We start from the raw sequence: 27699 nt of genomic DNA on the forward strand, positions 1-27699 counted from the left end.
TATCCCACCAGTCATCGGGCAGTAGCCCTGAACTGGTTGCCAGCCAATCGCAGGGCACACAGAGACGAACAACCATTTGCACTCGCATTCACACCTAGGGACAATTTGGAGTGCTCAATCTGCCTACCAAGCATGTTTTTGGGATGTGGGGGGTAACCGGAGTGCCCGGAGAAAATCCACGCGGGCCCAGGGAGAACATGCAAACTCCACACAGGGACGGGCGGAGGTGGAATTGAACTAGCACCCTCCTGCACCTCCAGTGCGTCACCGAGCCACCCCATCATATTTATATTATTTAAACATTATTTTCTGTATGTCATTTATACTATTAATATAGTATTTACATGTTTGAAACTATTATTTAATGTTGTAATGATAACATATGCACTTATATGGTTTAATATACATTCATTGATACACAACAAATGTTAAAAATGAGAGGGTGACACTACTTCGTGGATTTTCACCTATCGTGGGTGGTCTTGGAACCAACTACCGATTATTGTATTCAGTTTATGTGTGTGTTGCTGTGTGCTTTTGCTAAGTGACACTATGACGGCTGTGGTGCATTTGTCGTCCGATGGAAATCAGAGCATGCAGTTCAACCGCAGAACCTGGATTGTCCATATTTCACCAACATAAAACACACAGTCAAGTCGAGACACCTCGACTCAGCCGCGAGAAGCTGGTGTAACACTTCACAGAATTTTGTTGGTGGTGTGCCTCGAGATTTTTCCCAATTAAAAGGTGTGCCGTGAATGAAAAAAGCTGGGAAACACTGGCCTACCATGCATGTTTTAGGGATGTGGGAAGAAACCGGACTACCCGGAGGGAACCCACGCAGGCACAGGGAGAACATGCAAACTCCACACAGGGAGTGCTGGAATCGAACCCACACCCTCTGACCTATGAAGCGGACATGCTATCCAGTGCTCCATCGTGCCGCCTGCTTCATTAATATAATAGAAAATAAAATACAAACGGCCTGCACATATGTATAGCGCTTTATCTACACCACTTGGTGCCCGAAGCGCTTTACAATGGCTCACAATCGCCCATTCACAAAATTGGAGGCTGGTGCAATGCAAGGCGCTGCCAGGTCCACGTGGAGCAAATTGGGGTTCATCGTCTTGCTCAAGGACACTTCGACATGGTCACCAGGGTTGAGAATTGATCCCACAACCATAGTGAACACTCTGCCACTGAGCAAAGTAATATATTAATATATATAGACAATGGACTGCGTAACCATGTGAATTTACGGCGCGGGGGATGTTTTGAATTGCTCTGTCGCCCTCTCGTGGTAAAAGTCTGAATCACATGCTTAAACCATTATAAATATATAAGGCTTTTTTTTTACTTGACCAAGAAAATGACCATATAAAGTAAGGCTTTTTTTTTTGTAAATGAGCATGTATAGTAAGGCTGTTTTTTTTCTTAAAAATTGAGGCGTTTTTTGTTAAAAAAAAAAAAAAGACTGGGTAAGGCTTGTTTTTCTTAAACAGAAAGACCACGTATAGTACAGCTTTTTTGTAGGGGGTTGTAGATACTGTATTTTATACATATATTTATATAAAAAAATCAAACTTTAAATCACAACCATGATCTGTTTTTAAATAAAAGAAAAAAAGTACATTAACCTTCAAATTTTTGTCAAGCGTCCCTTTTTCACACCCTAAATTAACAGCTTTACAATTAAAAAAATAAACACTTAAGATAGTATTCCACTGAAGGGCCAACATTTGCAAATTTTTGCAAAAGGAGCGGTCACGAATGTTTGAACATACGTTCATCTGTATTGCCAGGAACCTTTGAAAATGTTCAAAATGTCCTTGCAACAAGAAAAACAAAACTGTTGGTGAAGGTCTGCGATGAGCATTTGCTAGCTTCTCTAACACTCGAACACGTTGGGCAATCAGTGGGATAGGGGCTTAAGTGATAAAGTAAATATTGCTCAGAAATGTGGTGTACAGCAGTCGTTCAGGGACTTTGTGACAAGGGGAAAAAATGTTGTAACAGTCTTGAGCAGACAAGAAGTGAGTGAAGTAAAGTACTTCTTGTGGTGTGGGGAAAACATTTAGCTGCCACAATAATGGTGAAACTTGTGTCATGTGACAGGAAATAAACAAGTGGATTACAACTAACATGGCTGTCCCTCCCCGCACAGAAGCCCTGAGGACAAATCATAAAAAAGGAGTTTCTTGCATTCTAGTTTCTTCTGGTCTTCATAGCAAAGAGGAAAGGGGGGGGGGGGGGGGGGAAGAACCCTCAATCACAGTTCTTGAAATCATCCAGTTTTAAGGAAGGAGAAGAAGGGATGCAAGGGGGATCAGGGGGTCCAGTGAATACAGCAGGGCTAAACTAAGCTAAACTAGTTACAATCGTAAACAAAGTCATAGTTGCTGGGCTCTTTGGGAATAGGGGGCGGCGCTTCAGGGATCTGAATGTTCTCCAGGTCCAGCAGGCGTAGCTTCATCTCCATAGTGAGCAGCGTGTCCATGTCGGATTTGGTGTAGTCACTGGTCATCTCTTTGCCCAGGAGCGCGTTCAGGCCGTCGGTCCACACACAGTACTGGACATGGGACCCAGGGGTGGAAAAAAAAAAAAGTATTGACAACACACTTAAATATTGCCGTTAAGAAACTATAAGAAGCCAAATACACATAAACTTCAGGGTACAACTACTTGGAGCCTATGGCTGCATTTAGCTACATTCAAGCAACTCGTCGTCTTGCGGTAGCTTCTTGTTTGCAGCTTGCACCCGTAGTTAAAAAGCCACTTCACCGCATTAGTTCGGCTCACCTCGTGCTTGTCCGGAGCGATAAAGTTTAAATACTCGTCCGACTCGTAGAGGATGGAGAAGGCTAACTCCAGCACCTCCTGGAGGGGGAGCGAATCATCATCACGAGCTGGTCAAGAATACGTTCACACTCGTGCTCTTGGCGCTTTTCATTAGCATGAGCATACCTTGTTCTGCTTGAGAGCACCCTTCTCTTTCATATGTGGGCAGTCTTTCCCCGTGATGACCGCCTTGATGTCGGCCACGGGCACTGCGGAGAAACGTGCGCGCCGTTAATTATCGACATGTTAACTTGTGCTCATGTCACAAACTGGCAGCGCTCACATTTGTCCTGCAGAGAATCGTGGGGTACCTCCCCTTGAGGACTCTCCTCAAGGTCCCCGTAGTGCAGGACCTTGTGGTTGGGGGACAGCCGGCAGTACCAGAATTTGTCTAGCAGCGGGACAAAAAAACGGGGCGGACAGATGAGTCACTGAAACCTTTGGCAGCAAACGAGCGTCTTTGAATGAAACTGGTAGCCTGCGGTTAGGCAGCGTAGGCCCGGAAAAAGACACGCTTGGTGGCTCTGGTCCACGGGGAGCAGACGGACCTGTGGGCGGTGTGGAGGACACTAGCAACTGTGTGTTTGTGTGTGCACACATGTCCATATGACATCTGAAAACACTGCTGCTAGCAGTGGACGATGCTAGCTGCCAGTGGTGCTCCACTGCCCATTCGAAGCCAGGAATTGCTACTAATGCTAGCTTGTCACCTTGTCTCCTTCGACTGCTGATCTTCCTGAAGCACGTTCCTTCACACAGTCGATTGAGCCTTTGCTGTTTGATCAGCTCCATAATCTCCGGCTGGATCTTCTCCTTCAGCTCCCTGCGGCAGGCAGACAACCAGGTGCACATGGCGGAATACGTTAGCATCCTGTCAAGCACGCTAACACAGAATCGCCATCGTTTTTCCTGAAAGGCTGAAGATAAGGGCGACTCACAGGATGGGGCGGGACTGGAAGTCCTCCTGATTCATCCTTTCTGACTGTCGTATCTTGAGGATCTCGGCGTAGCTCAGATTCTGCAGGCGACTCTTGAACTGGTCCAGTGAGTTAGGCTTCAGCGTCAGCGCTCGCATGATCTGCTCGCGCACCACCTGCATGACCTGCGCCGGAGGAAGGGGTGGACGGAGTCAGTAGCAGGAAGCCTCGTTATTGTGTTAGGGAGCCAACAACCCCCCCAGCAGAGGAGCGCTAATCGCCACTAAGTAGGAGAAAGCGCAAAGACGACACGGGCGTAGCGTGGATAAGCCTCTTAAATAGTCGTGCGGCGGCTCAGCTTGCAGTAAGAAAGAAGTCATGAAAGAGTTTTTGACCGTGGATGATTTTCTCCATCTCTACTGACTCTAGCTCCTCCCTCTTATGCCGCTGAAGAAACGACGTGCAGAGCAGCAGAGATGCCCGAGCAACATCGAGCGTGTCACATCCGAAACACACATCGCATTTCAGCATGCAGCAACAGTGAGACGTTCGAGACTGTTGATGCATGCAAATAGAATCGAGAGCAAATCTTGTCTGCTGCTGCTCGTGCTAATGGATACTGAACGCGGGTCATTCTGGCGTGCTTCAATATTAGTGCAAGCCACAATGAACAGACACACACACACACACACACACACACACACACACACACACACACACACACACACACACACACACACACACGCACACACACACACAAAAAGACAGAGGACTGTGAAAAAAGAGAAGCTCGCCCAGGGAATAGGAGGTGAAGGCGGATGATAAAAATAGCTCGTCTGAACGCAACAAAAGGTGGCTGTGCAGGATGGGGGAGGTGGGCTGGGTCCACAAGCCCAAAGCTGGAAGTTGAAGAAACAAAAGAGGCTCTCGGCAAAGAAAAAAAAAGCAACGGGGGAGCGCGACGCTGCATAGCGCTCGTGCTACTACACGCCGGTAAGACGTGTCAAAATAGACAGGCACACCTCCAGTGAGTCTCGAGAGTTTCTCAAAAACATTGGTCGGCCCGTGTAGCACCCACGGAGGGGCTTCAAGGTGGGAAAACAAAAAGAACTATTTGGGAACAATTACAAATCAGAATTGTCCTCATTCTAGAGAAAACCATGTGGACAATTTGAATGCAAGGAAAGTAGAAAGTATTAGGTTGGCGCTGCAGGATCATGCTAATCCCATGTTGACCCCCCGCCTCCCCCTACCCAGATAAAAACACCAGCAGATGCATGCCACCACGTCCCCTGAGGTGATAAACCGGTGTGTGTGGCTTAATCACATTCAGCAAAGCCCCCCCCCTCTCGAACACACACTTGCCCACACCCACACAGTGATGTGTGTAATCCAGTAGATTATTCTGCAATTTGGGTCGTGGGCTCCATCTTTCTCCTCTTTCAGGTAACACAAAAATGCTACTCCCTCTTCCTCCCCAAATCAAGCATTGCTGATTGACCACCCCCTTCACCCTCACTTCTACTTACATGTTGGCTCCATAGTCGCGAGCGTGCACGCAACCAAATCCTCTGCAGCTCGGGCGGACCGAGAGGATGAGGAAGGGGGAGGGGGCGGACTGTGGGGGGAGGCAGATGGCCGTCTAGCTGATGGCGGCGAGTGCGAGTCACAGCGGCACAGGCAGCTCGTCAGATTGTTTTGTCCCCCCCCACAATGTATTCCTTTCCCAAGTATTCCCGTCGCTATGAAAATTTCCAACGCTGTACCTGTCGTCTTCTTCTTCCCTTCCCTTTTCTCTCTCACTCTCTCAGCCTTATGTTGATCTGCGGTTTTAAGAGCTCTGATTGGATACGGGCCACCGTCGCACACGCCAATAGTGATGCGGCAAGAGGATCACATGATGTGTGTGTTTGCGTGTGTGTGTGGGGGGGGTCCACTATATTATAGAGGAGATGGAAGGAGGGAGGGGAGGGAAGATGAAGATGCTCGCACAAACATGGTGACAATAGAATGAAGAGAGCCAGCCCAAACAGTGTCGAGCAACGGCGCTGTATTTGGAGAATGGTCACTATGGCAACGGGTACGGTTGCCTGGCGGTGGGTGCCCCTAGCATCAGAGTTCTTGCTACCGTTCAAACGCACAAATTGTCAGTCTGCAGACTATTCATTGTATTAAATCACACTGATATATAAATATTTTTTGAATCACACAATTGTGAGCACAATCGAAACTGGCACTTGCTCTGTCTTTTTGGCCCTTCTATTTAGGACAGGCAAATTGCACTTTTCGCAGTCCACAACCACGAGCACGGACGGCTGACCTTGTTGAAGTCCTCGCTGGTGGCCCTCATCTCCTTCCAGGTTTTGTTGAGCAGCTGGATGCAAATGCAGAAGAACTCCTCAAAGGAGCGGTCGTGCGTAAAAAACATCGGGTGGAAGTCGTGGCAGTTTTCACCAGCTGCGAGACAACGAGCACACGGACACACACTGGGTCACGCTCACCTGGAAACAACTCCATATCCATTTCTTAACAATGCTATCTATCAGCTTGTCTACGGCATTTGGCATTATGTGTTAGCATAAAGCTAACAGGAGGTGTTTGCCAGATTTAAGACATTAGCTGAAGACCCTTTCACACAAATATGGTGTCTTCCGTATAAATAGCAACTGACACGAACAGAAAAAAAAAAAAAAGACGCAGACATCAACTGTTCCTCATGGGACGCGCGTGCCTTGGTTGAGGTCAGCGGGTCCTGCTGCCATCCAAGTGGAAGTCTATTTTTGTGCCTATGCCTGAGGGCAAATGAGGTCCACAGGGGCATGGGGGCTTTAGCGGGCTTCGCGCCACCCCTGACATCTGCCAGCGTCCACTTGTGTGTGCGTGTGTGTAAAGAAGAGTCACCTTGTAGCAAAGCCACATGATGAATGCACAGTCAAAGATGTCATCCTCGCTCTAATTGCCTGCCTCATGGCCCGCTGTGACAAGGGGAGAGTGTGTGTGTAGCAAGTAACATCAGCACCATTTTACAGTGCAGTCGCTATGCGGGCTACAGAGGCATCACTGGGCAAAGTGTCATCTCATGCGGTGCTTGGCAACGGCGTGGCTCCAGGACCCGGACAAAGAGGAAAAAATAATCTATACAAAGCAAAACTCAAGCCAAATATAGGATATAAAATTAGAACATAGCGTTGACAGTATTAGCATTAGCACATGAGCATAATGAAATGTTAGTATTAAGCGCCAAGCAAATGTGAAGTTGTAATGGCAAATTATACGACACAGCATGTCTTTTCCTGTTCTTATGACGTTGAAGCAAAAAGGTGCACGCACGTACTTTGATGTGGCCAAGCGTGAGAACGCGTGCGCTAATCATCTTTAATGAGCTTGACGGCTAATTAGGCGGCCTTGCAGGCAGAAGCGAGACAACAGCCTCACCAAGTCTTTGCTCCGATTTTATTTCGTCTTAAAAAATGCCTTTCACCCCAATTACTTTTACATAGTTTCAGTTGTGTAAGGCGACTCCAATCCCAACAATAAGTCCAGACGGCTAAAGAGCGCGAGAGATGGAGATTTGTTACGACTTGCCGAGAGAGCGTAGTGGCTCAGCGCAGCAGATGGAGAGCCGGGAGCGGGCCGGCAGATGGAGAAAGGATACAAAAATAAATAAATATATCAATAAATAATAATGCGGAGGCAGAGAAGGAGACACGCCAGCAAGCAAAAATTAAAAAAAGAAAGATCTGCTGTCAACACAGCCCAACTTGAACAAAGATGTCAACATGAATCAAAGTACAACTGGAATTAAATACATGAATTACAATTGGTAAAATAAAGGTTTTTTTTTTTTTTTTTTACATTGATTCAAATGGAAAAACCATTTGAATCAATGTAAAAAGGAAATTCTGGTCTACCATCCGGCGTCTCAGGAGGGGGAAGCAGTGCACCGTCAACACTGTTTACAGTGGAGATGGCGTGCTGCTGACCTTGACTCAGGACGTCGTGAGTCGGTGGGGAGAATTCTTCGAAGACCTACTCAATTCCACCGACACGCCTTCCATTGTGGAAGCAGGGCCTGGAGACTCTGAGGTGGACTCTCCAATCTCTGGGGTCGAAGTCACTGAGGTAGTTAAAAAACTCCTCGGGGGCAGGGCCCCAGGGGTAGATGAGCCCAGAGTTTTTAAAGGCGCTGAGACTCGGAGTAGAGCCGATGAGGTGGCTTGGGGATCTTATCAGGATGCCTCCTGGACGCCTCCCTGGGGAGGTGTTCCGGGCATGTCCCACCGGTAGGAGACCGTGTGGATGACCCACGACCCGCTGGAAAGACTGTGTCTCTCAGCTGGTCTGGGAACGCCTTGGGATCCCTCGGGATGAGCTGGATGAAGTGGCTGGGGAGAGGGAAGTCTGGGACTCCCCCTCCTAAAGCTGCTGCCCCCGCGACCTGACCCCGGATAAGCGGAAGAAGATGGATGGATGGATGGATGAAATGGAAAAACGTCCATTTTCGTGTGACTACGTGAAGCACGGTGACATGATGCGTGTGTGACTTACGCAGCTCGCCCACTTTGAGGATCTCGCAGAGCATCTTGGTGAGTTCGATGCTGCTGCGTCCGAAAGGGCACTCGTGCTTGTCCTCCCGACTACTGTTCTCCAGAACAATCTGACGCGCCAGCAAAGCAACAGAGCGCCAGATGAATTACAGGGCTCATTTTTGCCTTCACCGATTTCACAAGGATCACGGACTGACCCGGATGTAGACGTCCTGGTGGTGCCTGGCAAAGTAGAGCATGTTGTCCAGCGCCAGCATTCCGGGAGGAATCTGGGTGAAATCCACTGCCGGGTTCACGTGATTCTGCGGGGGAACAACAACAACAACAAAAAAAAGTCTGCAGTTTGCAACAGCCTCTCTGAGAGGTTTTGCATTGTATGTTAGCACTGAGCTAGTAGCATTTTGTATGATAACGCTCATGTGGTTTGTGCTTGCAACTCAAGACTCCGAAGTTGAGGTCTGACTTTGGTTTGCGAGGATGCTTACAATAAATCCAAGCTTCTTGTAGTCGCGAGTGTACATAGATTTGCGTTTCTCCATGCTGCTGCCACCGCTGTTATTGGGCTCGCAGTCCACGTCAAAGGCGATCCGACGCAGCTCAAAGATGATGTCACGCTGAGCCTGACAAAAACATGGTATAAAAAATCCTGTCAACACTCCTGTAAAAAAAGGAATCATTTCAAAAGATCTTGGAAATGACAACTTTGTTTAGAAAAAAAATTACAGTCAAACCTCGGTTTTCGAACGTCCCGGTTCTCGAACAAATCGGAATTTCAATGAAAAATTCGAGATTTTTTTTGCTTCAGTTGTCGAACAAAATTCGGAGGTCGAACCTCGCGAGATGAGCCGAAAGGACCCGAGAAAACCCGACCGCGCGGCCCGGATGCCGACTGACTCCGTTCGTTATTGTATTTTCGTTACTTTGAGGATTGTATTAACCCCTAATCATGCCTCCAAAGAAAGCAAGAGGGAGCAGTAAAGCCATCCGAAAACACAAAGACGCTCTTAAAGCAATGCGACAGTGAGCGCCCGGCGCGCTGCGGTTGCGCGATCGGACCAAATTAAACTCCCTGCGCAGTAAGGTCCACATAAATTTTGGAAAGTACATCAAGACTTTAAAAATATTTTCTAAATTTCAGCGACGGCTCTGTCACAATATTGCGACCAGCGCGGTGCAGTTGCACGGTCGGCGGCGCGCTACGATTGCGCGTTCGGCATTGCGCTGCTGCTGCGCGATCGGACGAAAATGCGCAAATGAAAGAATGCTTAAAAAAGGCGTCTTTTTTAGTCTTAGAACAGATGAAAAAAATTTTCATTATTTGTAATGGGAAAAATAGATTCGGAATTCGACCGATTCACTTCTTGAACCGCCTTCTGGAATGGATTGTGGTCGAAAACCGAGGTTTGACTGTATTTCCGAGACTCGATGGATTTTTCACAAAACATTTTTCATGAGGAAAAATAGACTTTTCCTCCATATGAGGACTGTTTGCTTTCTCCACAAGATTGAATATGTTTTCCCTCCTAACGTCAACCGCTGACCTGATCCTGGGGGTCCATCTTGGTCATCATGCGGTCCTCCAGCAGGTTGAAGGTGAGAACCTGCAGAACGTACAGTTGGTGCGCCATCTCGTCGTTGATGGGCGTCGGGCTTCGGATCACGTTCTGACCAGCGCAAAACACCACGTCAGCCCAAGTCCCCACCCAAAGAAAGAAGCGAGCAAAGCGGGTCGGGTTGGCACTTACGCTGAGGATGATGGAGCGCAGTTGCTTCTGGGCCAAGATGTCCGCCATCTCCTGCACACCACAAAGGGACAATCGGCAAACAGAAATGAACAGAACTTGAAATGATAAAACAATAACAACGAATGAGAAAAATCCAAAGCCAGACGGAAAAGTATGTCTGTACAACTAATGTAGTGGAGGGTGCCACTTACTGTCAAAGGACAATTTAGGATGTCCACAATGTGCTCATCAGACTAGCGCGGCGAGGAAACAAAGTGAGAAAAAAAGACAACAAACACACCACAAGGTGAGCGAGAGTGACGGCGGCGGTGACATAAGATGGAGGGGGGCAAACAAAGGAAGCCTGGCTGAGGAATTGATGTCAAAAAAGCATTTTGTATTTTAAATAATGTCATGTCATTCCAATGCGACATTCCAGCATATGTGCACAGGAGAAAGTTGGTGGTGAGGTGGGGCTTCATTAATTATTTAAGGGCACCGCCAGCTGGACGGCACTGATACGAGATGGAGTTAGGAAGTGCAGGCCAAAGCAGGTGAGAAGGAAGAGAAGGAGGAGGGGAGTAGTCAAGCATTCATACTTGTCTTCTTTCCTCGGGAGCTTTGAGGAAGAGCGCGTTGATGACAGCGATGGTGTACGTCTGGATGTCCTGATCCGTCCTGGAAGGACACACATAGGGCACGAATCTTAAAACAGCTTCAAAATATTTGGTGAATCTGCAGGTGCCTGGGCGTGAGCGCACGGGGGTCGACAGATCTCGTTTAGTAGAGGGCTTGCGATTATTTGCGGACGCTATTCACTTGTGGGGCTTCACTCTGTAATTTTCTTGGGAATTGTTATTCTGACAAAAGCCACAGATTAAATATTTGGTTGAAATCTCAGAATATTTTTTTCCCCCCGGCCATTTTCAGTTGCTTCTAGTGCAAGCACAGGCTCACCCCTGCAGGTGCGGGATGAGCTGGCCGATGGTGATCTCCTGCGCCACCTTGTGGTAGAGGTCCTGACTGTTGAGCACCATGGACTCCAGAATGGCTAGCGAGCGCTGCAGCACGGCCGTGTCCATGGCTGCCTTGTTGACGTAGCTGGCGATCTGCGACGCAAAGGAGCACGCCCGCCTTTATAGCGCATTCACTCGGCAGGCATCTTGCCGCTCACCTTCTTGATGAAGGCCACGGAAAAAGTGTCCCAGGAGACGATGCCGTGGTCCATCAGCTCCACAAAGGCCGTGAGCGTGAACGAGAGCAGGTCGCCGAAACTACAAGGCACAGGCACAAATACAAAACAATGAGGGACATGCTTTGGTGGACGAGGAGTGAGTGAGCGGCCAGCAGCAGTAGCAGCAGTAGCGGCGGCAGATGAGGAGGAAGAAGCAGCTGCAAGCTTGGAGAACGGATACGGAAAAGCGGGAGCGAGCCTGAGTTGTTGAGTGCCCAGTCATGCAAGAGCAAGAAAACAAACAGGAAGACAAGGTTCCCCTTCAGGTATCAGACATGAGGTTATTAACGCCATTTGTATCAAAATTCTCTAACTCAAATTTGTTCTTGAGGAACCACATGTGGGAAGGCCTGCTAAAGAACACATCCAAAGCACAAATGAAACTAAAGAAGCAAAAGAAAACTGTCTTGTGCCTTTTGGACACATTTGCTTTATAGAAAGACCAAAAACAAGCAAACTTCTACTTGGGTCACTTCAGAATTGAAGGCCAAACTCAACACCCAGTGATAACCTTTACGATAGCGCTCTCTAGTGTTCTAATGCGCACAACATCATTTGAATTGAGGAGCGCCGCCATGTCAGGACTAAATGAATTCAGCGTCTTTGAGTCATTCTTGACACTGTTAATAACGTCATTGAAAGCTGTCAAAAGATTAAAGGGCAAAAAATAATAATTCAAGTGCCGTGTTAGTATTTTATACATGTTCAATTCCAGATTTTTATTTCTAGAGTTTTTAAATGAGGATAAAAGAGGATTCCATAGTGGTAGAAAGAAGTGACACCTCTTTGAATGGATGAATGGCAAAGTGAACCCCCGCGTCACACAGGACCACCAAGATTAAGAAATTGAAGAAGAAAAAAAAAAGAATACATGCTGTTAATAGACAAACAAATCTTGGCAGTCCTTCGCATAGAGAGGAAAAGAACGCCCTGAAAAAAGGACATGCAGCACAAAACGGAAGCCTTGAATGAGTTCCCAGAAGACATTTTGGGCCGCCGCTCTCAATCATGCGGACTTGAGCTGCGGCAGCACTGGCGGTGAAGAAGCAGAAGAGCGCAGAACCGCCTTGAGCACAACACCGGAGAACGCGGACGCAGGGTGTCTTACCAGGGCTTCATAATCTTCTGCAGTTTCTGATAGCGCCTGCAAACATTTTACAAACTTTGCCGTCAAATGCCACAAAAGAAAAACAGGCAAAGAGCATCAAACTTGAGTTGCAAACAAAACAACACAAACAATGAAAGAGTCATTGGGGGGGAAAAAATACTCAACAGAAATTGTTTCCTTATCCAAGAAATTGTTATGTAAACATGACAAAAACACATGGCAGTGATTTTGCTGACTTACGCAAACACTGCCAAGGAAAATTTAAAAAAGAAAAACAATAACATATTTGTTGCAAGGTAGGACTTCAATTAAAAAGTATTTTTCTAACCTTACTAAAAATATATCACTTTGGATGCTAGAATGCCACGAAGGAAGATTCAGCTGCTAGTTTGCGCCAGTAGAGGGCGCCTTCTGCCTCTCGCTTGTGCAATCAAATGTGCACGCGAGCCTACGCACACACATGAAGATGTGATTTACATAAAGGCGATTTAATGAGGTGTCAACATGAGCTTGAGCTTGCGCTGCCACGGCTGCAGGCAAAGGGCGCCTTTCAACGGGCAAACCTTTATTTGCCACACAAGTGGGCAAAAACACGCTGCCCACTCAGTTCCTATGTACACAGGCAAGACTGTGTGCATGTGTGTGTGCGTGTGTGTGTGTGCGTGCACGAGGCCTTTCCATCATGGATGAAAAAGTCCACCTCAGCAGAAACTGCCTTGACTTTTATTAACCTTCAATCCAGACAGCCTCTGGGGAAGACAAAAGTATTGGGACGCAAACAAAGCCACAACTCTTTTTTTTCTTTTTTTGCTGGCAGCTGGGCCCACTCCCTCAAAATTTTGTTGTTCTTCAAGGTTGGGCCTCAGTCGAGATACTCGTAGTTTGTCTGACCAAGTGCGAGAGGAGGCGGCGGGACTTACTCTGTGCCGCTCTCCACCATCTGGGTGAGCAGCGAGATGCCGTCCATGTTGATGAAGTCCAAGGCGAAGGTGACGTCGCGCGAGGCGCTGGCCAGGTCCTTGAGCGCCTCCAGCTTGGCGTCCATGCTGGACGACTGGATCCGCTCGTGCAGCTGCAGCGCCGTTTGGTACTAACAAGACACACCTGCATTAGCACGCTACGCTACGCCACTCAGCTAAGCTCATCCATCTAATACACTGCAGCTCTTCTTAGCTTTTGGCCTTTGAGGCGGATCATGCCAAGCAAGCACAGCACCACTTACAGGTGAGGTGGTCAAACGCAGGATGGAGCCATTCTTGATGTCATTGCGATTCTGAGACACACGCACAAAAAACAATATTGAAACAACAAAGCTCACATTTGGGGACTTTTTGTTTATATACACCAAACCTTTTCAGTGATGTAGAAGTTGGCGTCAGCCATTTGCAGCGCGAAATTCTCATGATTCCCCAGAGACCAACTGCAATAAAAACAGTTAATTCATTCATGGGTCTCAATTTACACAACACATTTTAGTGTGTGGCCAGAATTTGTTGAGAAATTTAACATTTTGTGGCGTTTTGCAACTTTTTGTCAACTTACCCTTCGCACACTTCTTTGATGATGGCGGAGAGTGGCTTTTTCTGCCAAAACAAGAAGAGCAAAAGGAAGGTCAGTTGAGAGTTTGATAAGGTCCAAGAAGAAAGTTGTGCGTGTCAATATATACGATAGAATTAAAAAAAAATGTTTTTCCGCCTTAACGATGTGATTTCGTATGCGCTCATTTTTTTTTCAAGGTCCTCTTTTATCACACCTATTGGTGAATGGGGGTGTTACCTCACACATACACACACGGGGGGGTGAAGGGGGCTCAGGCATGGCATGACTCACACTGCCATATGCCGCCATAGGCCCTTCGTACGCAAATCAGGAGGATGAGGAAGGCGGTCATGAGGCGGAGGCGGTGCAACAAGAGGAAGAGGAGGAACAGCAGTGTGAGCAAGCGAAGGATGATGAGCGCAGCCGCATCGCGGCGCCTCGGAGGCAAGGGAAAGCCAACATCTGCAGAGGTTGGTGCGTCGAGGCCGACCCCGTTGTCGTGACGACGCTAAACTTTTACTACCGGTGGTGAGTGCGTGACTTACGTGCACACGCACGATACCTAATGGTTGACTATAGTCTTTTTTTTAATCGTGTATTTTTGGTGGACTCGATCATACAATTTAAATTTCATTTTTGTTTTAAATCAACTTCTTCAGAAAGTAGCCTTAATTTTTTTCAAACCATCTTCTTTCGTACCAAGCGTTTTTCTGAATTTATTTTTCCACAACACAATGGACATATCTTTCACTTTTATGTTACTCATAAGTAGATTGTTTTTTTTTTGTTTTCCACTGGGCAAATTGAGTGTGCAAGCGTTACCTGGTCGATCTCCATGAGTTTGGGGAAGGCCCCCGGCCACTCGATGGCCACCTTGACGGTGTCGGCGGGCGGCGGCATGGCGGCGTGGTTGCTCCGGAGCCTCTCTCTTTAAAGCGGGAGGACAATCATTCACACCTGGAAAAACAGCAAACGCACTTTGGTCATGACCTCCAGGCACCTTCAAATGCACAGAAAATATTAGAGCAAAAAAAAAAAAATCATTGTTGTCATGACAATTGATGTCGTCACACCATAATTCGAAACCCAAACCTTGTATGTAAACTTAACGGCTTGAAAGCCTTATTTACCGCAATTGGTATCCTAAATTCAAAACCCTACCCAGGACTGGCAACCCTTTCTCCTAAACCAACTTGGAAGGCGCGTGCGCACGGTGTGATCTTCCAACCCGAGCGGCACGGTGTTAAGAGTGAGTCAGCCCATAATAATCCACACCAGCTTTCTTCCCGCGAGCAGTCGCCATGGCAGCAGCCGCATCAATAGCGAACATGCCTCTTTCTTTCCGAGGCCCGATGTTTTGTCACAACCCACCCCACCCCCAAAATAAAGTGATTCACTCTCCAGCCCCTCCTTCATCATGAATGTTTGCATTCATTGACCAATCCGAGCCCACTTGATGCCATACTCTTGAAACCCCAACTTTAAACTTACACACTTATTTGAGACCCTACTTTGAAATCCAACACGAGACCTCTAGCACCAATTGAAAACCCTAACTGGGAACCCTAACCTAACCAAATCTAGAAACTGTTGTCTTCTGGAGCGCAAAGACGACAAAAAAAACAACAACTTGTCAGTGGTGGAAATGTCTTGTCTATCCAAAAAACTCACTATGCTAATGCTAAGCATATCAGATAAAGGGAGGGTGTAAATTGTGGAGGGGGCAAATTTAAAGCTATCATGTGATCATGGGGAGGTCAAAACAACAAAGTGTGTTGGTCTCAGGTTGCCGCCGAGTGATCCTCCTCGGCACGTCCCAACAAAGACGGAAACGTGAAACCGACCCACAGAGCGCACCGTTTGCTCACCTCTTCGTTCAACGTTTGATATTTGAGACACTTCAAAATCAAAAACATTCTTATTATAAACGTGACAAACAAAAGTGTGAAAACATTTCAAAAAAGTAAATTTTTGCGGGAACTTTATACTAGTCAAAATCAGGACAATCGGGTCGTTGCTTCCAAAACGCAAACGTGTGGTGCTAGTCTGAAAGCGCAATCTGACATCAAAGCGACAAAAAAAAAAAACTACAGCAAAACATAAGACTACGTTGTCTTTCCGTCCGCTTTGGCCACAAGACGCTCAAGTTACCCCCTCCAGCGCGGGCGTGCACATTAAACACGCAAATGTACAGAGGAAAACCTATCTAAAAAAAAAAAGGCTCAGACAAAAGACTGACGTGTGAAAAGGAAGGACAAAAAAAGGCAAAGAAAGATTGGCGAGCAGAGGAAGAACTGCCATGAAACAATGCACCCAAAACAAAAGGCAAAAAAAAAAGAAAAAGAAAAAGAAATAAAAACAATCAAGTTCGATGATCACAGTGGCTGGCCGCTCATGTTTGCGCACCTTCACGACTTTTCATCACAATGAGTGCCTACAATATGATTTTATTATTGTAGGAATTTTTTTTAAAGCTCACTGTCACATTATAGCTTCTCAAAAAAGTAACCTCTTTTTGCTGCATATATTATCGGATCGATATTGGTCTCGACCGGTATCGGAGGGTGAGATATCGACATCGTATCGGAAGTGAAAACGCTGTCTGGGGACGCTGATCTCGGAAAACCCTCAAGTGGAAAAAGGTAGCAAGCGAGTGTCACAAGGGCCTCGCTACAATGTTGCAAGCAGGATATCCTGTTAAGAACACACACACAAAGAGCAGGAGGAGCTTGCAACAGACTCCCAACTCCAAACAGAATACTAAATGTAGCCGGCAAGTGTTCCAGCTGGCAGACGGGAACAATAGAACGAAATGGAGGAATATTTACAAATGTCGGCCCAGTTGGTCAGCCACAAAAAATGTTCTACTTTTGACTGACGCCGCATTTCCATGCGCATACCGCTTCGCTAACCGGATGGGCGACGTCTCAGTACCACCATCGGACCGGTGCAAAGGAGCGCTTGCGCTTGTTCGACCTGCTCGCCAAGGCTACAGAAAATTGTCAAATAAGGATTTTTAAAAAAAAATTAAACTGTGAACATTTTTTGTAAATAAAATTCTAAATTTAGACTGCATAGTAGAATTACTAGTTATTTTTAGTTTAATTTTTTTTCCATTAACGTGTGGCCTGTAAAAATCACTTTCATATAATTCTAACAGCCCCATCATAAAATTGTGATTTATTTTCCTATAAAAACATTTTTAAATTGTCAAATTAGGACATTTTATCATAAAATGATAATTACTGTTTTCAACTTGTGTCTTTTTCCTTGTAAAGTTAGACAACAAACTGACTCACCTGGCGCTGCCTGGCTTATTCCAACCCGCTCAATAGATCAACTTTTGCGCGCGTGGATGTGTTGTTGTCATGGACATGTTGGCAAAAGGTGAATGTTTGCACCCGGCGGTGCCGAGGAGCAAGAAGGGGAAGTGGGCGTCTGTCGAGAAAAGAGGAAACGAGTCAGTGCGGCGCACGGACAAGGAGGAAGTGTGACGTCACAGCCAAAAATGTCAATTAAGCTCCCATTCATTGAGCTCACAGAGCAAATATGTCGCAGGGTGCGGAAGAACTGAGGAGCGTTTCAGCTCAAACGGCATCGTGACATGAAAACGTTTCCTCCACCCTGCATGAGCTCAACAGTCTCACAAACACAAAAGCGGCCCATCCTGTCTGTCATGAGGTCAACATTTTGCGCTCAATAATAAATATTGCCCAGCCTAACTGACTTTCTTTTTCATTTACATTTTCTCATAAAAGACAAGTATGAATAGGACTTGAAAAAAGCTACATTGATATAAAAAATGTTTTGCTTTGATTTTATTGTCTTTTTTGTTCATATTTGTCCAAAATGACGAGTACCTACTAAATAAACAACAGCACGAACATCGACCATTCAGCTCATTACCGAGTGGCTCCTCCACGTTGGCCAGGCCAAGAATCTCGAGGGAACATTTATTATTCAACGACACCATCCCCAAAGAGGAATAATCCACTTGACTTGTGGATGCTCAAAGGCGCCGGTGATTATCATGCCATGAAAACTCAGCGATTTGTAAATGCACATTGTCCTCTCTCGGCCTCACCGTGAAGCTACGCGGTGTGGCGCAGGATGCGGCCCAAAGCCAGAGCAGGAAGCCTGCGTCGGATTAATACCGCTATCTTATTGGATCACTCGCGCATGCTCGCTTGGGTCTGCAAAGCGTCAATCGCCATCCACGGAAACGCAGAATGACGTTGAGCGATCCCGCGGCCAACGCTTTGTACGCTTCTCGTGGAGGTTTCTACAAAAGCTAAAGGCACATCAACGGAGCATACCAAAAATCGTTGTCAGGAGTAGTCGTACGTTTGTTTTTGTTAGCTGGTCAATGACGGTTTCCATTTTGCATTAGCTTTGAGCTAGCCATGTTGGGGAACTAACAAAAAGATTTGTATTTGAGTGTGTCTGAGCATGCTAGCCAAATAGCCTCATTGAAATGGACCCTCGCGCCTCACTCATCGATCTGGAAAACCATCGCAGCCCGTCGTTTGACAAACATTAACCTACATTAGCGCTGACGTGACCTTATTTGATCTTTGATCAAAAAAACAAAAGGAGTCAATAATTGCAAGTAAAAAGCAAAGAGCAGCCATTAAGTGACGAGTGACAGAGTCGATTGCATCCTTCCTGCCTGCCTGCCTAGTTTGTGACCCCCATTCATTACTTAAAGGCTCTTCTGTTGACGTGCTCCCCTTAGGCCCCTCGAGTTATACGACATAAGAATGGTGGCGGTGTAGGGGCAATGCTGTCATGCCGCTTTGCTCCTCAAGGGGCAGTTGTGAGCCAGCGTGGTGTTGGATACGCATGTCTTTTTCAGTTTATTCCTCGTTCCCTAGTGGAGTCATATGTACTTGTAATGTGAGGGTGGGTGTGGGTTGGGCTGGGGGGGGGGGGGGGGGGGGGGTGTTAAGAAGACTTGGGGGGGGGGGTTGATGAAGTCCCGCCCGCGCCGTCTGGCAGGCGACTGTGTCATCTGGAGTAGCGGAATCAAGCTTATGAATTATAAATTAAGAGAACTGCCTGTTGCCTGTCTATGAAACAAACACCCGACACACACGCACACACAGAGAAACTCCAGCCAGGTCATGTGACCAAGGCTGGGATGAATGGCTCTTTTTGGTTGGGCAGAGGAGGAAGTCATGGAAACAGGTCTATAGTTCCATTGTCTAACTGTCTCTCCATGACTTTGTGCGTGTTGCAGTCTTCATTCACAACAGAAGAACAAAAAAATGAAACAACGCCTCCATCATAAAGCAACATCCTCTCACGCCCCCACCATCACTGTGAGAGCATGCTGACAACCACGCGGAAGCTAACTTTAGCGCTATGAGAAATCAGCCAAAATCCAGTGAAAACGAGGCCCTCGTTGAGGAGGGAAAAATACAAAACAAAACAAAACAAAAAAGGAAACAGGTCATTATGACTCACTCTACTTTCCACATTGTGTAACCGTGCCAACCGTACGAGCGCAGGGCAAAATCAATAGACGCACCATGACGTCTCCTAGCTCGCCTTCCACTGCACAAAATATGAATCAAAGCGCTGACTCACGTGGATATTTTTTTTCCTCATCAGGTTGGATTCGAGAATTGCGAGAACGGGCGGAACATAGCACCAAGACAGTGTGGCTCACATCATGGCGCCATAACATAGCGTAGCATCGCAACGTCATGATGGAAACTAGCAACAGTGACCAAATCTTGTTATGTCCCAAGTGTGTGACACAATACAGGTACGATGGGAAGAAGCGTCTCCATCTGCAAGACAAGTTGGTGTGCATCTCCCGGAATAGAAACGCCACTGCCTTCATGCAAGAACAACGCCATAGCTATAGGCCAAGTTGGGCTCATTTCATAAACGGAACGTTTAAAGGCCCGCGGCGCCACTGGCGTGCACACGCACCCACCGCGCTCGGAAGGCTCCTTGTGCGATGCTGCGGCACGCATGGAACACATCAAGCGACAAAGAACACTTCTAATCACAAATGTTCTCACGCCACATTTTGCGGAATAAACTGTCAGTCAAAACGTAGTCGCTCTAGCTTGTGGTGAAATTAGCAAATTGAAATTTAAATTTAGTGTCACAAAACTTGTGTACAATTTAGCGATTTGAATATGCTTTAAAACAAAAATGATTTATGGCTTGCAACCAGTGAAATTATTCACCAGTGGTTAAGATCTTATTTAAGATTAAGCGTGATTGTGGAAAAATAAAATCCGACTAATTCCGCTGTTGACGGAGCACAGCATTAGCGTTCCCAACTTAGCTGGCTTTTAAGCTAAAAGGCTAATAATGCAGTCATGACACAAAAGCTTTTCTCATGATATTTAAAAAAAAAAAACATTAAGAGCTTAACATCGCACGCTTGTGGCAAGCTGGCGTGTGTCGTTAAACAGGACGTGAACGATCAGTCATCCCTGGTCGGGGAATTCTGTTGCAAAAGCAGCCGAGCGAGTTTGCACGCACACAGAGTGAACTGCCAGTGGTGAAGGATTTCTTGGACAAGGTCAACATTCCGGCATCCTTGCAGTCAATGGGTGGTAAACTTAAAGGGCCTATATGGCCTGCAGCGCCAATGGGGCTAACGACGCGTGCTAACTAGCTGCTATCGAGGTGCGTTGTAAATAAATGGAGTGAAAAGCATTTAGTGCTTAAGGGCGAGGCAGTCAAACAAAAACTTTTTGGCGGATTTGAAAACGGCAAAGGCAGACGGAAGCACAAGGAAGAGTTGCAACGACTCACTGCTAATGCTCTGTTCGCAATTAGCAACAATGACTTGGAACAAAGCATGCGCATAAACAAAGTATTGCGAGCTAAATTTCGCAGCGCAGAGGATTAGCATGCGCACCCAAGCATAACCCAATAACCCAAAGGTCATCATCATCATCATCATCATCACAAGTGCCTCATTAATAGCTTCAAAAGTGTGCTGAGGCTGGGAAACGGGGCCACCGGTGGGTGTTTGTGAACGAAGCTCGCTGCCAAGTGCCAGTCTGCCAGTCATTGTGGCCAAGCTTTTCCCCGCCGCATCCCATCCATCCCCCCTGCCGACTTTGCGCACGAGCCTATGCTGAGATGCAAAAGAGCAGGGAGGGAACTTTGGGGATTGATTTGTGGCTATTTTTACCCGTCCTACTTGAACCAAAGGGTTCAGACGCGCACCAGAGACTAGCAAAAAATGTAACAAATGAGGCGAAAATGTGGCTGAGGTCGCTTAATGAGTCAATCAAAGGCCTCAATCTTCATCATCCATCACCGCGACGCATTTGGCTTCCATCTAGCTATGAAGAGTGTCGTTTTGGGGCTGGGAGGGTAAGGTGTTAAATGAACAACCGGGCGCCGGGAGCTATAAAAGCCCACGTGAGCACAATGGAGAAAGTTGAATAAAAGGTAAGCAGAAGCGGTCTGTCTCCCGACTGACTGATGAAGCGGCTTTACTGCACACTCTTGACCGGAGCAGACAATTGCTCGTCTTATTGAACCATAACTCAGGCGAGCGGGCGGGTCCGCAAGCGACCGAGTCGTTAGCAACCGCTTGTGACCTAGTTTACGGCCACTCATCAAGCTTTGGCTGCAACGCTCCACCCACGCCCACTGACCTAAACTTCACTTTCTCGCAAATTAAATTGACTGAAACTTTGCATCCGAGAGGGTGCTACCGGAATGGTAGCTTCAACCCAAAATGGCCGACTTCCTGCGTCTTTTCGGGCATGGGTCCTTGAGGGTTTTTGGTGGGTTGACTCATGATAGACATGCCGCCCTAAAGTTCTATTGCCAAGTCAAACTGGCTTCAGGGGCTGAAGGCTTCAAGCCCAATCAGCCAGTGACCAAGTCAACCAAGGTGCCGTGAAAGATTTTGCCCTCATGAGGGATGAGCGAGAACAAAGGAGTCACTGGGATGCACGCATGACGCATACTTGGCGCACATTACACACACTTGCTGCTCCATTGCCAAGCGGCCCTGCCACACCTTTTCTTTCCACATCTTCCAGGAAATTAAGCACCTGAGCCAAAGCATGGTAATATGATAACTGTTGTTTTGCTAACACGCAGCAAGACGGCGACCTCGGCACAGTAAGCACTCAACTATTTTAACCCTACCACACAAGCCCGCGCACACTCACAGACAATCGCATACGCGCACACAGGCTTTTCCCACTTGCATCCACGCCCTTTCTGTGGGCTCAGTCAGCCGTCAATTAGCTGCGGCCGCAGCCTCCCAACTTTAGACTGCTGCCCTATTATTTATTTATTGATCTCTGCCCCGGCCGCACACGTTTCGACAAACGCTACTCGCGGCCGGCACTGTGAAAAAAAGTGTGCCGAGGAAAAGGAGAGACAAAAAGCAAGGCCGAGTGTGGGCCGGTGCTCCACAAATGGGGAAGACTATTTACAGAGTGTGGGACTCGGAGGAGTTCATTTTAGTCTCTTAGTGGTTTACGCACACGCCTACACAGAATACACATGCACACACGGGCACAGGCGCACAAAGGAAGGCGATTCCTTCAGGCATCTTGGGCTGCTGGGAGTATGATGTCATGCCAGTGATGTCATACAACCAAACTCGTCACGTTCAGGCATGGCGGTGAAATCTTGACAAGGGTCAAAGGGGAGCCTGAGCCAGCTGACATTGTGCAGGGCGCAGGCAGGCAAAAAGCATTCCCGCTCACATTTACGTTCACACCCGGCGACGATTCCGAGATCTCACGGCAGCGACGGTGGAAATACGATTGCCCCCACCCTCGTTTCTATGGTGACGGGAAGCGGTTGGAGGGACTTTAGGCAAAGCGTACAATTTGTGGCATTTGCAAATTACATTTCATGTCGTTTGTGCTTTATTTTTAGAATTGTGGCAACTTGATGAGACTATCCCACAAAAACTACACCCCCTAATAATGTTCAACACACCCTACTGAATTAATATTCAACAATAGCTTTGTTATTATTTTGGTTTATATTCTTTCAGGAAGTGGTGTATTTATGTTAAAAATGTTTATTTTTTTCAATGGAAAAATAGTAATGTGGTTGTACAATAACTTTTTACTCTTTTTAATTTAAAAACCTGAATTTGTTCATTTTAAAATACAATGTTTACACAAATAATTTTTCATGCAAAAAAATGCAAATTATTTTACAAATAATTTAAAATACATTTAAGGCACTATGTGCAGTTGTTTATTTGTGAAAAAAAATATATTTTTAAACATTGTTTCCATTATTTACATAAACATTGTTAATGCTTATTTTTTTTGCTTAAGGATTAAAGAAAAAATGTAAGTGCTGTTCGTCACATTTTTAAAATGATAGTGATTGCATTTTAGCGAGACTTAACAATTTTACCCTGTGGCCTAACGAGAAAAAAAAAAAAAAAAACGCTCCCAAACCTTGCCTTGTACTCATTGAGTTTTGCTAATAAAGTGTCTGTGAGGAACCCATTTCACTTCCCGATTGCATTGTTTTTTTTTTTTGCCATGATATGAAACTGCCCTTGTGCACTTCTTGCGCTTCTGGGAGGCAAGCGTTAAATTCCAACATGACTCAGATGCAAAAATTCAAACCACACGAGAGGATGCATGCAGCTGTGCCGAGGGGCTTTCCCCACGGACAACAAAACAACAGACGTGGCAGCGGCGCGGGCCGAAGGCGATGAGGGGAAATGGTGCACACCACCTTGATGGAGGTAAAAAAAAAAGAAGACAGCTAAAATGATTTTTGAAAGAAATGTGCGCAGAAGATGTCCTTGTGCGTCGTTGATTGATTCCGACAGTGAAAAGGCCAAGCCGTGAAAGCGTTCAATCCGAGGCGTCCCGCAGGCTTGGCGGTGACCTTGACAGATTCACCTTCACGCGTGGCCTCCACTTAGCCTAATGTGTCATCTTCACGCAATCTCCTTGCAAAAGCCATCTTTCAAAAGAAAACTGCTTTTGCGGACAGGAACCGCCGTTTGTTTAGACGTGAGATGATATTTGATATTAGATATTGTTGTCAAAGAGCCTAGGTCACAAAAAGATGCGTTTAACTACGAGTCACGCAGCTATGACACACACTGCGAGTCAACACAATGGAAGAGAGACTAAATGTGTTATTACCGTGACAAGGGCCAACGGCTAAGCGCCGGTCACCGTGATGGAAATGATGCACATCTAAACCAGATTACGCTAGCGGTAGAAATACGCCAGTGGAATAAGCTAAAATGAGCGGGGAAACAGACCCAAAGCAAAAAAAGTAAAATATATAAATCAAATTAGAGAACAACATTTTGCAGAAAAATCAAAACCGAAAAATACTATGATTTAGGGAAAAACAAAAATATCTGAATACCAAATCAAAACATTTTTGGGAAGAAAAACATTTTAATAAATGCAACAAAAAAAAAACACAACAAAAACATAGTATAACCCAAATATTTGCTGCAAAGCATGACTGCGCCACTCAAGTAGAGCGTTAGCTAAAGGTTCTCAGCGGGGTAACGCCAAATACCACAAACTCCCGTGTGGGGGGTGTAATGTAGCAAACATTACACCCCCCACACTCCGGCTACCCCTCCCTCCAAATTGCTCATTTCCAGCACTGCAGTGGCACAGCTGGAAGGCAGCGAGACGTATCACTTTGCAGGGTCATTCCGGGCCACCGATGACGTCAACGCTCGCTTATCCTTGCAAGGGGGATTCATTTTCCCATGGTGCATCGATTCCATTATCGCAGATCATTAGCAAACGTGCGCCTAATGACTTCTCTTTCCCCAAATTCCAAATTCAAGGACGCAAGCCCCTTGATTCTATGCTCACGATGGCCTAGCTAGGGCCTCGCGCCGCCCCATCTCGTCGCCCCATTTGCCGCCAGTGGGAGCAATTAAGCCGGCCTGCAAATGAACGCAACCTCAAACTGCCAGCTACTACATTCAAAAGTTGGTGGGGGGTTTTTCGTCGGCAAAAGTTAATGCTTGAAAGCCACGGGAGAACGTGGAAGACGGTAAGGGGGGCGGGAAAGCGGTTCATTAAGATGGACAGATAGGAGGCTGGCTTGACATCAAGGGGAAAACAATTTACATAGCCGCCGCCGGGAAGCTGAACAGAGCAAGAAAGCCGACACGCTGGAGCGCTGCTGCAGCTGGAGGGGGGGGGCTACGTGAATGACACTTTCATATTGTGCGAGTAGAAGCTAATGAGAAAAGATAACAAGCGGAGAGGGAAGACGGACGAGTGGTGGCGGTGGTGGCGGTGGTGGTGGTGGCGCTTTCTCAGCACCATTTTAGCTTTTCAAGTGTTTTTGAGGAACCGTGTTGTTCTCCCCATTTGCGCCTGCTATTTGTAAATCCTAACGTTCAAGTGGCATCCAGCATCTGGACTACTTATTAACCAACCTCACTAACGTTTGGACTGGGTTTTTTTTAGCGCTTACAAATTCAAAATTTAATTTTGCGACAACAGTCTTGCCAATGTAACATTATCGTGTTCGATAACTACGGCAAAAATATATGCAAGTATTTCAACAAGTCAAAAAATGAAAACTGCAGATCTGACCGATCGGACTGACCGTGGTTTTAGCAAACAACTTATTTTGGAACGAAAACAATGCTAGCATTTGAAAATGGGCCTCAAATGTTTTGATTCTGATACTGTTTACATTTACAAGATAAAAATAAGGACAAAAAAGAAGTCACAACTGCGTTGAACTCGCGTGTAATTCTAAAGTAAACGATCAAAAAGATTATTCTGATGCGAGCGTAACATCATCACCTGGCCTGGCAGGCACATTACAACGCTCCTCCAGATCAGAATCAGAATCAGCTTTATTGGCCTAGTTTGTGCATGCCAAACAAGGAATTTGATGAGATGAGAGTCTTTTCAGTTTTTACTAGCTCACTGCGGTGTAACCGTAGCCCAAATGTTTACTCGGGAGGGCCGACAAATAAAATATTTAACTCGGGTGCAGCGAATAAATCTGTATGCATTCCTTTTGACGTACAGCCCCCCTGAGCAGAGGAGAGGAGGGAGGATGTTTCTTCTGGCCAGAACGGTGGGCTACCAGCCCAAGCCACACACACACAAACACACGCATGCACTTCAATTTAACGGAAGAACGCAAAATGGATGTTTCTTGGCCTTTACGGCCAGACGTGGCGCTGCAGGCAAAAGACGCCTCACGCTCCGCCGCAGACTCCGCGCAAACATGCGAGCCCTTCAACTTCAAAGCCGCCGCTGTCGCAAAATTACATCTCCAATTTAGCCACGCCAAAATCTACGGGCATAAGACGCCACAAACCACAATAATGAACATTCTGCTGAAGGACCACAACAAGACAACTTTGAACGAGTGTTGTGAGCCAACACCAGATGCTGCTGTGGTTTCTCAAAGAAGAATGTAAAAATTCCACAGCAAACATTCCGCTAGCTTAGTCGCATCATTGCCCAAGTCATTTCTCAAATGTTTTTGGAAAACAAAATCGAACGCTTCAACCGTTGTAGACTACCATGACCTGGATGACCTGACAATCAAATGTGATTCCTTTGAGACTTTGAAATTGGCCACATTGCTACCTGTTGCTTTGGGCCAGCCCAGTGTTTGTCAATTATTTTCTGTCATGCCCCCCAAAGAAAACAATATTTCACACAGCTGTCCTGTGTGACTATAAATAGTATAATTTCTCCACGAAGTAGTAGGTATAACTCTGCATAAAATTGTATCTTAATTAACCCTGGGTCACCCATGCCCCCCTGGCATCGCACGGCACCCCCAGGGGGACCCACCCCGCTATTTGAGAAAGACTGGCCTGGCATATGTTCAGATATGTATATTTGGGGGTAATTAAATTATATAATAGGCATTTTGAGCATTGAAAAACCAGATTTTGAATTTAACATGTGGCACATTCAGCTTTCTGAGGCCTAATGTTCCACATGGGTGGGTTTGAATGACATCCATTCACACACCTGCATCTTTTTTTTTTCCTTTAGGTTTGGCGTCATTATTTCAGAAGAACTCTAGCGTAATACAAACTTTGAGTGGCCCTCTCACTCGTATGACATACATCCACGTGGGCATTCCATAATAATAATAAGTGGCTCCATTATTGATAATAATAGTCATAATAAGATGGCGAGAATGCCCACGCGGCATGACGAGCACGCTGGAGTGGGGGGGTTGGGGGCTCCACGGACCATTACGCATCTCTTTCATTTGCGCAGAGGCAGAGTCAACACACACTGCAGTAGATCACACACACACGCGCGCACGCACAACTTGCACAAAGCGTTTCATTCAAACGACACTTGGTTAAGTCGCAACGTAAACGCGCGTTCCCGAAAGCGGCGGAACGCTGCAACGCGTGTGTGCACGCGCAGAACTCGCCATTCCGCAACGTTAGGCGACGAAGGAAGGCAACGCTTTACAACTAGAAAGGCCGAAAAGCGTAAGCGTTGACGTACCTGCTGCAGCGAAGACACTTCTCCAACTGGAGTTGCTGTGTGTGTGACTGGTTGGCTGCGCGCGTGTCACGCTCTCTCTTTTGCTCTCTTCCTGTGTTTGTGTGCGTTTTTGTGGATGCGGGCACTTCCTCGTCTCTTCCGCCCCCTGCAGGCCGACGCCGTCATGACAAGCGCAAAGCAGAAGACCTGACAAGGAGACAAGCACATGCGGCATGTGTTGCGGTTGTGTCTGATGGTTTTCATTTGGAAGTAGATTTTGTTAGACCAATTTCATGTGAAATGAGATACGTTTTCAGACATCCCAATCATTTAGTCTTTCATTT

At 46.5% G+C, this 27699-nt stretch overlaps 1 protein-coding gene across 2 annotated transcripts; it reads right to left on the reverse strand.

Moving 5' to 3' along the window:
- Window positions 1-1513: 1513 nt before the first annotated feature.
- On the reverse strand, window positions 1514-27534 carry elmo1 (engulfment and cell motility 1 (ced-12 homolog, C. elegans)). 2 transcript variants are annotated; one of them, XM_088364932.1, is made up of 23 exons: window positions 27377-27534; window positions 17210-17348; window positions 14733-14867; window positions 13914-13954; window positions 13722-13791; window positions 13594-13644; window positions 13292-13461; window positions 12372-12407; window positions 11204-11303; window positions 10987-11138; window positions 10629-10707; window positions 10051-10101; window positions 9847-9969; window positions 8791-8925; window positions 8503-8607; window positions 8307-8415; window positions 6079-6215; window positions 3780-3943; window positions 3552-3664; window positions 3125-3232; window positions 2968-3050; window positions 2803-2880; window positions 1514-2572 (listed from the first exon to the last, which is right to left on the reverse strand). In XM_088364932.1, the coding sequence occupies exons 3-23, from the start codon at window positions 14808-14810 to the stop codon at window positions 2372-2374; spliced, it is 2184 nt and encodes a 727-aa protein (XP_088221058.1). In that variant the 5' UTR covers window positions 14811-14867; window positions 17210-17348; window positions 27377-27534; the 3' UTR covers window positions 1514-2371. The 2 variants fall into 2 exon arrangements, with proteins under 2 accessions (XP_088221058.1, XP_088221059.1); XM_088364933.1 differs by lacking the exon at window positions 17210-17348 and having other exon boundaries at window positions 27377-27512.
- Between the last annotated feature and the right edge of the window lie 165 nt (window positions 27535-27699).

This window comes from Syngnathus floridae, chromosome 21, assembly GCF_059516105.1.
Source record: "Syngnathus floridae isolate MCC-2025c chromosome 21, RoL_Sflo_1.0, whole genome shotgun sequence".
In the NCBI taxonomy this organism is placed as follows: domain Eukaryota; kingdom Metazoa; phylum Chordata; class Actinopteri; order Syngnathiformes; family Syngnathidae; genus Syngnathus; species Syngnathus floridae.

What these genes read in the sequence shown, in the direction of transcription:
- elmo1 (XM_088364932.1), bottom strand. Translation starts at nt 14,810, where the DNA reads ATGCCGCCGCCCGCCGACACCGTCAAGGTGGCCATCGAGTGGCCGGGG. An exon ending in AGATGGACCCCCAGGATCAG is followed by an intron (nt 8,926 to 9,846) that starts GTCAGCGGTTGA and finishes TGTTTTTGTCAG; the next exon opens with GCTCAGCGTGACATCATCTT. An exon ending in CAGCAGTCGAAGGAGACAAG is followed by an intron (nt 3,233 to 3,551) that starts GTGACAAGCTAG and finishes TCCCGCTGCTAG; the next exon opens with ACAAATTCTGGTACTGCCGG.